General features: G+C 42.5%; 2 protein-coding genes across 2 annotated transcripts; one reads left to right on the plus strand and one right to left on the minus strand.

Annotated features, from left to right (window-relative positions):
• The first annotated feature begins 278 nt into the window (after positions 1–278).
• Positions 279–842, plus strand: LOC142634833 (uncharacterized). Its single transcript, XM_075809087.1, has one exon. It carries the CDS (start codon positions 279–281, stop codon positions 840–842), a length of 564 nt encoding a protein of 187 aa, XP_075665202.1.
• An 8,871-nt stretch (positions 843–9,713) lies between these two features.
• On the minus strand, positions 9,714–12,493 carry LOC142633717 (uncharacterized). The gene is made up of 3 exons (XM_075807961.1): positions 12,040–12,493; positions 11,443–11,858; positions 9,714–10,821 (listed from the first exon to the last, which is right to left on the minus strand). Exons 1-3 carry the CDS (start codon positions 12,491–12,493, stop codon positions 9,760–9,762), a joined length of 1,932 nt encoding a protein of 643 aa, XP_075664076.1. The 3' UTR covers positions 9,714–9,759.
• Positions 12,494–12,695: the final 202 nt, after the last annotated feature.

The following is a 12,695-nucleotide window of genomic DNA, read 5'->3' on the forward strand; positions in this document are numbered from 1 at the left end:
ATGGCCACGATACTTCCGAGTGTTACGATTTGAAGCAGCAGATAAAAGCCCTAATCAGGCAGGGGAAATTGCAGAGGTTCATAAGCAAAGAGAAGACGGACCAGCCGCAAGAGTAAGGCCCCCGAAGGGAGAACGAGGGCCCCAATCCACCAGTTGGGGACATAAGAACGATAATAGGGGGCACAATAGGTCCCTATTCAACCAAGAGGGCGCGCAAGATGTACCTCCGGTTGGTCTAGAATGTCCAGCTGACAGGATTGGTCCCGAGGATGGCACATATGGACGACCCGGTGATCGGGTTCTCGGAAGAAGACGCTCGACACCTCCACCACCCACATGATGCCGCACTTATCGTAAGCATACGGATTGGCGACTACAACACTCACAGAGTCTTGGTAGATAACAGTAGCTCTGCTAATATACTCTACTACCCAGCATTTCAGCAAATGAAGATTGTGAGAGAACGGTTGATCCCGACTGACACGCCACTCGTTGGCTTTGGAGGTACAAGGGTATACCCACTAGGCGTGGTCACCTTGTCCGTTACAGTTGGTGATTACCCCCAGCAAATCACCAAGGATGTTACATTCCTGGAAGTAGACTGCTCATCTGCTTACAATGCTATTTTCGGCCGCCCTACCCTCAATTCATGTAAGGCCATGACTTCTACCTACCACTTGATGGTCAAGTTCCCGACCGAATACGGGGTAGAGAAGGTACGAGGTGATCAAATAGTAGCACGTGAGTGCTACATTGCCATGCTCGAAATGGACGACCATTTGCTAGCAATGTGTATAGAGGAACGACAGATGGTAGAGAAGCCAATAGAAGGAACCGAATAGGTGCGCCTTGACGATACCAAGCCCGAACAGACGACAAAAATAGGTACTCTTGCTAGCCTATCAGTTCGCCAGGATGTCATTCCTAAGAGATAACCAAGATGTCTTTGCATGGAGCCATGTGGACATGCCCGGAATTGACCCCTCCTACATTGTTCACAAGCTAAAGGTTTCACCCTCTTTCTCTCTTGTTCGCCAAAAAAGCGTGTGTTCGCTTAAGAAAGGGACAGGGCCATAGCTGAAGAAGTTTGCAAGTTTCAGGAAGCAAGGTTCATACGGGAAGTGTACTACCCCGACTAGCTGGCCAACGTAGTAATGGTGAAGAAAGCCAACGGAAAGTGGAAGATGTGTGTTGACTTCACAGATTTGAATAGAGCATGTCCCCAAGGACAGCTACCTGCTCCCAAGGATTAATATCTTGGCAAATTCAACGGCAAGACACTAACTACTAAGCTTCATGGACGCATGTTTTGGGTACAACCAAATAAAGTTGGACGAAGCTGATCAAGAGAAGACCTCTTTCGTCACAAGCTAGGGACTTTTCTGTTATAACGTGATGTCGTTTGGCCTCAAGAACGCAGACGCAACATATCAAAGGCTTATAAACAAGATGTTTGCGCACCAGATTAGGAGGAACGTTAAGGTGTACATAGACGATATGCTGATAAAAAGCATACAGAAGGATGACCACCTCAACAACTTGAAGGAGACCTTTGAGATGCTTAGGCGCTATAACATGAAATTGAATCCCAGCAAGTGGACATTCGGAGTAACAAATGGAAAGTTCCTCAAATTCATAGTGACCTAGAGGGGTATCAAGGTCAACCCAGTCAAGGTTTGGGCTATCATGGAGTTGGAACCACCAAAAACCATCAAGGAGGTACAAAGTTTGAATGGTAAGATTGCAACCTTGAACAGGTTCGTTTCAAGAGCAATGGATAAGTGCCTCCCCTTCTTCCGCACATTAAAGAAGGCTTTTGAGTGGGTGCCTTAGTGTTAGCAGGCGTTCGAGGATCTAAAGGCGTACCTCTCTTCCCCACCCTTGCTAAGTCTGCCCAGACCAGAAGAGGAGCTCTTCCTCTATTTGGTCGTTTCCTCAACCGCTGTCAGTGTAGCTCTAGTTAGGGAGGAGGATGGAGCTTATAAGCCAGTGTACTTCATGAGCCAAGCACTATGAGGGGAAGAAGAAAGGTATCCACCTATGGAAAAGCTCGCCTTCGCATTAGTGACTGCAGCGCGCAAGCTCAAATCGTACTTCTAGGCCCACACTATAGTTGTCTTGATGGAAAAGTCGTTGTGGAGAGTAATGAAAAGTCCAGAGGCAGCTGGACGAATGGTGTTATGGGTGATAGAGCTAAGTGAGTTTGATGTGCAGTATCGACCACGTACGGCCACCAAAGGGCGGGGTGATTGCCGAATACGCCCTACCGGATGAACAGAAGGCAAAAGGAAACCCCCGGTGGATGATATACATTGACGGGTCGGTGGTCAAACACGCAGGAAGAGCCGGTATAGTACTTCCCAGCCCCGATGGAGACGAGGTTTAGTGCATGATCAGACTCAATTTCCCCATAACAAACAACGAGGCCGAGTATGAAACTCTAATAATAGGACTAGATCTTGCACAAATAAGGAGCCACGAATGCAAGGTATGTTGCGATTCCCAGGTAGTTATTAGTCAGATTACTGGTTGTTACGAATGCAGAGGATAACTGATGAAGGAATACCTCGAACAGGTAAAGAGAAGGATGCGCAACATGAATGTAGAGTTCGTTCAAATCCCAAGGGAGGAGAACGAACAGGCCGACCGACTTGCCAAGGCGGCATCAGCAAATAACAAGCCTTCCTCAAGCCAGGTACTCCTATTCGTTCAGAATTCACCCATAATAAGCATAGTCAATATGCAGGAGACAGGAATCGAGGAAAACTAGACAACACCGATCATCTCCTACCTGAAGGATGGCTTGTTGCCTGGTGACAAAGGAGCCGTAAGGAAATTGAGGGTATGTTCTGCGCAGTTCATATTGATCAAAGATGTCTTATACAAGAGAGGTTTCTCCCACCCCTATCTGAGGTGCCTTGCCCCCGATGAAGCAGACTACGTCATGAGGGAAGTACACGAAGGAGTGTGCGCGAATCACTCGGGGTCACAATCCTTAGTCCATAAGCTGATTAGGTCCTAATACTACTGGCCCACTATGCAGAAGGATGCTCAAGCGTACGTTAGGAAGTGTGACAAATGTCAGAGGTTCGGCAACTTCATATGGCAATCGACGGAAGAGCTCACTCCAATGACGGCCCCATGGCCCTTTGCTCAATAGGGTCTTAACATCATGGGTCCGTTCCCTACAGTGGTTAGGCAACTGAAATTTCTACCAGTCAACATAGACTACTTCACTAAGTAGGTAGAGGTCGAAGCATTGGCCAACATCACAGAGAAGAATGTACGCAGTTTTGTATGGAGAAACATCATTTATAGATATAGAATGCCTAGGGTCCTAGTCTCGGACAACGGGAAACAATTCGATAACGACGCATTTAGGGACTTCTGCTCACAGCTCAGGATCAAGAACAATTATTCGTCTCTTGCCCACCCACAGGCCAACGGGCAGGTTAAGGTCACGAACCGAACCTTGCTGAAAATCATCAAGACTCGACTCAAGGAGGGCAAAGGGTATCTGGCCAAAAGAGTTACCTAGTGTATTGTGAGCTTACAGGACGACGACGAGGACACCTGCAAGAGAGACACCGTTTCGACTTGCGTATGGCCACGAGGAAGTCATTCCAGTTGAGGTAGGTCTCACCATTTACAGGGTAGCAAACCACGACGTGCAAATAAATGACGAGACGATGCACTTGCAACTCGATTTAGTAGATGAGATCAAAGCGATGGCTAAACAAAGGTTGGCGCGATATCAAAGCCTGATGGCCAGGCACTATAACTCCCGAGTTAAACACAGGGATTTCAAGAAAGGAGACCTCGTATTAAGGAAGATAACGGGCGCCACCAAGGACCAGTCTCATGGAAAGTTAGGACCCAACTGGGAAGGACCATACATGATTGCGTCATGGAATAGGAAGGACACATACTATCTTGAGACGCTAGACGGAAAAAAGCTACAGCACCCTTAGAATGCAAAACACCTGAAGAAATACTACCACTAGATAGAGGCGCGAACGCCGACACTCCTCATTTCTAGTTTATTTTTTCAACAGATAGTTTTAGTTTTTACAGCACTTTTAGAGCCCAAAAGGCAATTCTTTTTTTTATGAACAATATTCTACTTGCTTATCCATCATAATAAGAGGAGTTTATTCAGAACATATTAAATGTTTTCTACTAAGATTTATTTACTAAGTCCATAAACTAGATGGATCATCCCATGAATGATGAAATTTATTTACTAAGTCCATAAACTGGACGGATCATCCCATGAAGGATGAAATTCATTTACTAAGTCCATAGTGTGGACGGATCATCCCATGCAGGATGAAATTTATTTACTAAGTCTAAAATGTGGACGGATCATCCTAAGAAGAATGGGATTCATTCGCTAAGTTCATAATATGGATGGATCATCCTAAGGGGATGAGATATATTCACAAAGTCCACAAACTGGACTGTGAGATTTATTTGTGGTCCAGAAACCAGACGGTTCACCATACGAAGGATGACTTTGAAAAATCTGTTAAGCGAATAAATCACCCTATAAATAACAATCCATAAAATGGACAGAGGAAAAAACTCATTCAAGTTAAAAAAAAAAAAAAAAAAAAAAAAAACCTTCATATGGAAAACAGACAGGCGTATATTATACATACAATTAAAGTACAATAAATGTCTACATAAGAAACCAACAAAAGGCAACGGTTGAAACAAGTCCACCGTACTGTTCTCCCATACATTTCCAAAGTTAAACAAAAATAAAAAGTACATACTACTTCGGAACTACAAGAGTTGTCTCCTTGTCATCAGGCTCTTGAGCTGAAGGTTGACGGGCATCACCATTGACAGACCCCTTCGCATCAACCTTTTGAGCTTTGCCATCGCTGTGGTCTACACTAAAGAGTTCATCCATCTCCTCAGTGTCAATGGGGTATGTTATAGTCTGGCCCTCACGGCCGATGGTAATTAATGAAAGGTTCAAGTCCAAAAAAGAAGCCTTAACCTGACGGAGGCAGTCGTCAAAACCGTCGGCAAAAGAGGTGCCCAGTTCACTTAGATGGGCGTCAAAGTCCTGGTACTCTCGAATAGCATCAGCCTTTGCCTGACGGAGACTATCCTCTTTGTCCTCCAAGGTTTCTTTCAGCAACTCTACTTGTTTCTCCAACTCACCACGAACCTGCTTGGATAGCTTCAACTTCTCTTCATGACAGAGCTTCTAATCCCTCAGCTCCGACAGCTCTTCCTCCATTGCACTTGCCTTTACACGGACACGCTCCAGCGTCTTTTCATGAGAAAGGCAATGTTCCATCAATCCCTTCGCCATCAATCCCTTCGCCATCAGGACCCCTTACACCAACAAAGAGTTAGTACAAAATGATGAAAATACGATGGAACATGTAGCCACGGATCCAAACCTGTGTAAGGTTAAATAGTGTCGTCTCTCCCATTGCTTCAATAGCATGATTGCTCAGGTCCTCGTAGTCCTCTTCCTTGATGATGGAGGTAATTTGCTTAAGGGCATATTGAGAATCCTCTCGGAGAAGGACGAGAGGTTTCTCCTTGACGAGGTCTGGGTTGACCATCAAACCCTTGCCCTTCCCCAGGCCAAGCTTAGGGGGTAGCTTAAAACCGACGGAAGCTTGACCAGCAGCCAGTCCCGTCACCACCTTCTGGTTTTTGCTTTGGCGGTCAATTTTCTCTAACGATGGCCTTTTCATGGACGGATGAGTTGAACCTGTCTTGGGGGGAAGACCCCCCTCTAGCTTCTTTTTAATAGCAATCTGCTGCTTGATGTATTTCTTTCTCCTAGCTTCTTCCATTTCTACAAAATAAAGTGGACGGGTAAGGATGGTAATTAAAAAACAAACACACACAATAGGCAACGGACTTACGTCTGCGAATTCGTGCGTCATATCGACGGGCAACAGTGGTAGGTTTTGAATCGTCACAGTACCAGTGAAGGGTATCCAAGGTAACGAGTTTTATCCAAGTCCTCTCCAACAGCCTAGTAGTCTTAAAGATTTTCTCTAGAAAACTTAACTTCTCGGTGGTAACCTGTGAACAGTCACGAGCTGCAAAAAAGACGGTTAGGACAACTGAACAAATATAAAGGATTGAATACAATAAGGATGGACACATACTAGACGGAGGCATTATACCCCATGTCGTGTCAACAGGCATGTATTCATGATCATTTGGACGACACATCCAGTTATCCCCACAGAGGAAAAAGTAACGACCCTTCCAGTTCTTGTTAGAGTCTGGGGTCTCACACACTAGCCTAAGCATCAGACTCCGTGGAAGAAAACTATACATTCCCCTGGATTGGGCAATCTTAGAAGAGCGGTAACAATGGAAAAATTCTTCCACTGTCAACCGTCGCGCCCTATTAGACATCACCCCATACAAGACTTCTACACCTAGGAAAACCCTCCAAGCGTTCGGAGAGATCTGGGAGACTGCCAATCCTAGGTATTGGAGAAGACGATGGTGAAGAGCACTCAACGAGAAAGGAAGCCCAGCTTTCAGCATTTGCTCGTATACCCCGACGTCTTCAAGACCCCTATAGTAGCACTTCTCTGACTTAAAGGGTAGATAAATAGATATGTTGTCGGGTATCTGGTACTTCTCCCTAAGTGTGTTGAAGTGCGGTGTTTTGATGGTAGAGACGAAATCATTTACCTTCCACAAGGGAAGTATGATGAATTCCTTGAATCCATCAGGACCTATGACGGATTGGATGGGAGGGTCTACGTCGTCTAAGTCATCATTTGAGTCATACTTTGACCCGTCCTCATCCTGAACCTCATCCTCCATATTGGGAGGAGAGTTGGCTGGCGGTTCCCTCTCCTTGCTGGAGGTGTCAAAGTCTGCTTGACTTGACGGAAACACCTCATTGTAGCCCGCTCCATCGTAGACAAGCGATTCACCACTTGACGCCTCACTAGACATTTGACCTACAAATGACGGATAAAAAACCCTAAGACTCTAGGTCTACACTAATGACGGACAAGCAAAAGAAATAAATAAAGAAAAAAAAAACTTGAGATAAGGGAAAGAATACTTACAGTTAACGGTATGAGAAAGACGACGGGAGTTCGAAAAGAACGGTAGTACAAAACAAACAAGGCGACGGTCAGAGAAGAGTGGACGGAAGCGCTCTGATCTGTAAAATTTTTTCCAAAAGGTAAAATGAAAGAAGCATGCAACATATATATAGAAGGAACGGTACGGAAGATGAAGGGACGCTTCGGTTCAAGCAAACAACCACAAAAAGCTAGCCATGTGTCCCTATAGCATTAATAACCCTAGGCTAGCCTGTCAATTAACACGCTTCTCAAGTATAGAGGTAAATCGTCACTCCATGGATCCGTGCAAAGTAAGCGACGGATCCATGGAGTGAGGGGGCAACTGAAGAGGGTATATTTAGAGTAGACGGTCCGAATTTGCAAGACCTACGATAGGAAGAATTACTAGGATGACGGATAAGAGCGTGAGACGACAAGGCTCCATAAGCATGAACGGATGACCTAAGGTGAACGGATCACCTTCAACAGATGGACGGTCTAGGCTGGACGAATCGTCCATCAGTGGAAGGATGACCTGCAATAAACGGATAAGGCTCCAGACAGGCACTAATGACGACGGTGTCAAGATAGGCCATGTGGCAGTGACATATAGCTTACTTGGTCTCTAAGGGAATTTTAAATAGCAACAACTTGAGTTCCATGATTAACCAAACCCTTATATGGAAAGGGTCCTTAAATCACGTACGTTTATGAAGATCTTATCTACAAAGAAATATTCCTCTTCTCCAAGGAACCAAGGTCTGTTCCTCATCACTATAAAAAGGCCATAACCTACAGAAAACAGGTACGCATAATTCACCCCAGCTTTGACACTCTAGAGTTGTGACAATCTCACTAACTTAACCTTCGGAGAGTATTTGGCCGGTACCACACCGGTACTCACTTGAGGTCTTTTTCTTTCTTAGTGTTGTGCAAGTGTTATCGCGAGCACGTGAGAACTGTGTAGCCTACAGACGATTTTCAGCATCATCAATTACAAAATCATGCCTAAAACATGAAAGTAATACCCAATTTAGGCATAACAAAACTTTGGTATCTAAAATTCAGAAAAATTTTAAGTACTCTTAGAAGTGAATTGAATTTTTTCTTTGAAAGTCACAATGTGCCTGCTTGAGCTAGCTAAGGTACTCTTAAGTGTTTTTTGAGAAGCTAGGAGTGGTTTTTCTGGTAAGCCCTCTAGCAATTCTTTGAGAGGCAAGCAGATTGGGAATTTCTTTCTTTGGCTTCTTAAGCTCTCAAGCAAAATGGCAATTGTGTGGGAGCATTTTACGATGCTCATGTATTGAGCAGAAGTTGAGAGTAGAGAGAGTTTGTGGATTTGAGCTCCTGGGCAAAACAACAAAGCAGATTGAGGATGGCTTTTGTTTTTCAAGCTATCAAGTATCAAGCCAAAAGCAATCACTAGAGGTGCAATTTTTATGCTCTGCTCAGTACCCTCTTTTTCTCTCCCATTTGCCTCTTAATCTTGTGCTCTTATTTTTGTATCCACTTGCCATAGCCTAGATCACGAAAGAACCGACCCATATGATTGATAAAATACCCCCTTTTTTAGCATCCCACTCTTTTTTCAATTCCCAGAGTGTCTTGGAGTGCTAAAGGTTCTGGCTTTTTGCAAGCAAGGAGTTCGTGGAAAATATCACTATCCCCCTTGATGCTCTAAGTAGCTTTGACGATGTGATTGACAGTTTCACCGGCCAGTGGTTGCACTAAATGGAACATCCCCCAATCTTTGTGATCTGGTGAATAATAAAATGCAGCCCAGTTTTGAATTCATGACCTGTGTCAATATTTTTATTACTTTGACTGTTGATTTGGTCGATATATTACATAAACTGTGGTATATATATTTTGCTGGGTATATAACTTTTATTTTGTTTGTTTAATGGTTAAAATCATTATGTCTGCATATTAAACAAATAAGGGTCTAAAATAATATTTTTTTCACTTTATACATGTACAAAAACAATATCACTGGGAACCTATGATGCACGGATACGGACACGGACACGGACACGGACACTGACACGGCGATACGGCAATTTTTGAAAAACAAGGACACGACATGGCATGGACACGACACGGCAATTTTTGAGAGCTTGTGGGTTTCGGGCAAATGAGTTCTCAGACTTTTGTTTTAGGGTATATCATGAAATCAACGGTATTGGTAAGTCCATCTATCAAAAATCTGTGATTTTCCTTTCTTTTTTTTCTTTTTTTTTTCACTGCTGGCGTGTCGGATGTGTCGGAGAAGCGAAAAAAAAAAAAAAAAAAAAAAAAAAAAAAAAAAAAAAAAAAAAAAAAAAAAAAGACACTGCTAGGACACCGGAGTCCGCCAAATCGTGCCGGTTCCGGTGTCCGACAAGTGTCGGACACCAACACGTCGCCAAAAATGGCGTGTTGGTGCAACCCAGCTGGGAACCTCACACTTCCAAAGAAGCACAAGAGGGAAAAAAAAATAATACTGAGCAAAAACAATTTGTAAGAAAATCATACATTGTTACCACTACATTAAACTAAGAAGCCCAGCCTTTCTGGAACCTGCCAGTGTAGAGAAAGAAAGAATATAAAATCTATCAAATTCTTTTATAAAAGTAACAACCAAGTAAAATTCACTTGCAAATCAGTAACTAGATATTCTTATTGATCCCTTGGGAGAAATAAACGTTCAGTACGAGTGATATCCTTGTTGGTATGTGCTCTCAACATCTGAAATTTGACTTTCTATGTCAACAGCCTCCCCTCTATCCTTTCTTTGTTTTCTCCACTTCAATTTCCGCAGCCAGTGCTCAACCAGCAGCACCCCTAGAGCAATAAAAACCACACCCAGGGCGCCACTGCTTACTGCTATTACTGTGACAAACACCCATTCTGTCCCTTGACTGTGAGGACTGATCACCCATGTGGCTGCAACATATCCTGTTGCCATGAATGCCACAGCTACCCACATGACCTTGTGAGCAGCAACCAGTAGTATCATCTGTGGCTTCCTCCGATAGGGGATGATGCTGACAAGAACAACAACTATGGATAGAGAGGTAAACAAGGCAACATTGTTGCTTATTGCAAAGACCTTGAAAGCTGTTGTTCTACCAAGTATTGACTTCCCTTTCATTTCTCCAGCCTGATAAAAACCACCGGGAGGGCTAATTCCAGCAGCAAATGTAACTGTAGCGATCAAAATGGCGACTAGTGTTACAGTGTTCCTAGCATTTTGTAAGGCTTCCATATATATTTCATGCTGCTTATTTCGATGAGTAGTGTGATGGTCGCCTACATTTTCCCAGTGCCTTCTGTTAAGATGGTTTTGTTGTCGCATATTGGTTGGGAATAAGGACTCTTTTTTATATGTTTCAGTGTTAAATGTCTCCCCAACTTGACGAGATGGTGATGGCGTTCTGGAGTTGCTTCCCTTGCTGAATCTTGGTGACCACTTGCATTCACAAGAAACCATTTCATTCATAACGGACATATCCAGATCATCGTCTATGCAACCCTGCCCCGAAGAGTTCTTACTAATGATAGGCAGCTGACCATTGGTTCTTTCTACTTCTGGTAAATCAGATAACAATTCATTACTGCTTTTACCACCAGCTTTAATAAACTTGGCTTTAAGACGGCGACTTTCTCTAATGTTCTTAGCCTGGTCAAGGATGTCAAGTGCTGTGAGTCCTTGAAAGTTCTGAGAATTAATCTCTACTTTTGTTTTGTTGATCAAGTACTCCACTATCTGAAACAAACATGAAATAAAGAGTACAATTAAAAGATGACAATGTTTGGCTTTAATGCATGTTCTTGTTAGTATAGCAGATTAGAGAATATATTTTTCTCTTTGAATATCAATTTCATAGCTTGATAAGAGAGAGTTAGTTTATTTGAGTCATGACAAACACAATTCCTCCATAAACCTATTGTTTTAACTTGTGACATCATATTTATTGGAGCAAGACTTAGGTACAGTATTTAAGTACTGTTCTTTAAGTTTCTCTCTGAAGATTTTACCATATGAATTTTTTTTATGGGATGAAAGTGTATTTTTTAATTAAGTAGCCATATAGCTAAAACTTAAGATAGAAACTTAAGGAACAACACCTGAGGTATTGTACTTAAGTTTTGTCCTATTTTTTGATACCTACCATTTTCCAAATTTGCCATAACATTTTAGAAAATGAATCAACATATTTGGATCATAAAATGCGCAGAATGAATCATATTAGTCATTCATGAGAATCACACCATGTACATTTTATATTGCATACTTGCGCCTCATGTGTCATGTTGTCTCATTTTATCTCTCAAGCTCATGGTTTCACAAAAAATAACATAATTGAATTTCACATTCATCTCTCACCTGTTGACGCCCACTAAAAACTGCAAGATGTAAAATGGTGTTGCCATTTCGATCTTGACGGTGAATGAGATTTGTACCATTAGAGACATGCACTAAATACGCTAGAGCTTGATATTGACCATATCTCACAGCCAGATGAAAAACTGTCTCTCCCTCAAATGTGGCATAGTGAAAAGATACCGGAGCCACCTTAACAAATTCATCAAGGACTGAAACGCTGCCATTCATTGATGCCATGTGCAGTGGTGTAAAACCATTTTTGTTATACTGCAGAGCAAGACTTGCATCAAAGCTTAGGAGCATCCAGGTTATATCCGTGCGTCCACGGATACAAGCATAATGCAATGGCAAGTTTCCATTCTCATCAATCATTAGAGCAAATCTGTGACGCGCATCTAGTAACTCTCTAACAACATCTGCACCAAGAGTTGTCTAATTTTGATACTTAATAATAATCATATAGAATAAATGACTTGGTAAAAAAAAATTAAAAATATCACAAGGTGGACTTAAAAATCTATGGAAATGTGTAAATCTTTCATGTGAATAGTTTATGAATGAGTATAATTTAACTAAGAAAAAACTCTTGCTACTTACCAGTATGTCCTTTATATGCAGCCACATGGATACAAATTTGATCAAACACATTTTCCTCTAAACCTCTCATCCCGGTATTATCTACGAGCAGTTTCACCACGTCATAATGGCCATTACTACAAGCTATGAAAAACGCACTCTTGTTTTCAGAGTTGACCTTAGAAGCTGCCATTGGATTGGCCTCTAATAGCAGCTTCAAGACCTCGGCCTTTCCCTGGCGACAAGCTTCATGTATTGGAGTCTCCAGGTTCTTATTTTCAGCAGCAACCAAGTCCGGACACAACTTAACAATTTCGGACACCATGTCAACGTGTCCTAACTTTGAAGCAAGGTGTAATGCAGTGTCCAAGGAGTCAGTTGTTCTTTGCTCAAGAATTCCTTCATTTGCTTGAAATAAACTGATCAACGTGGGTGTGTCATTTATCCTAATTGCCTCTAGAAGCCTAGAATCCATCTCCTTAATCTATATTATGTTTTCCTACTAGGCTTCAACTTTATGCTAAAAAGGAAAAATATGAGTTAAAAAGTTATGTTCCAGTCGTTTTGGACATATATAGGAAATTGGAAATTGGAAATGATATAGAAATTGAGTAAGAAATAATGTGTCTATTAAATTCCTAGACGTTTTGTTTAATCCACGATGTCAACTTCTTGGT

The sequence above is a fragment of the Castanea sativa genome, chromosome 5, assembly GCF_040712315.1.
Source record: "Castanea sativa cultivar Marrone di Chiusa Pesio chromosome 5, ASM4071231v1".
Taxonomy (NCBI): domain Eukaryota; kingdom Viridiplantae; phylum Streptophyta; class Magnoliopsida; order Fagales; family Fagaceae; genus Castanea; species Castanea sativa.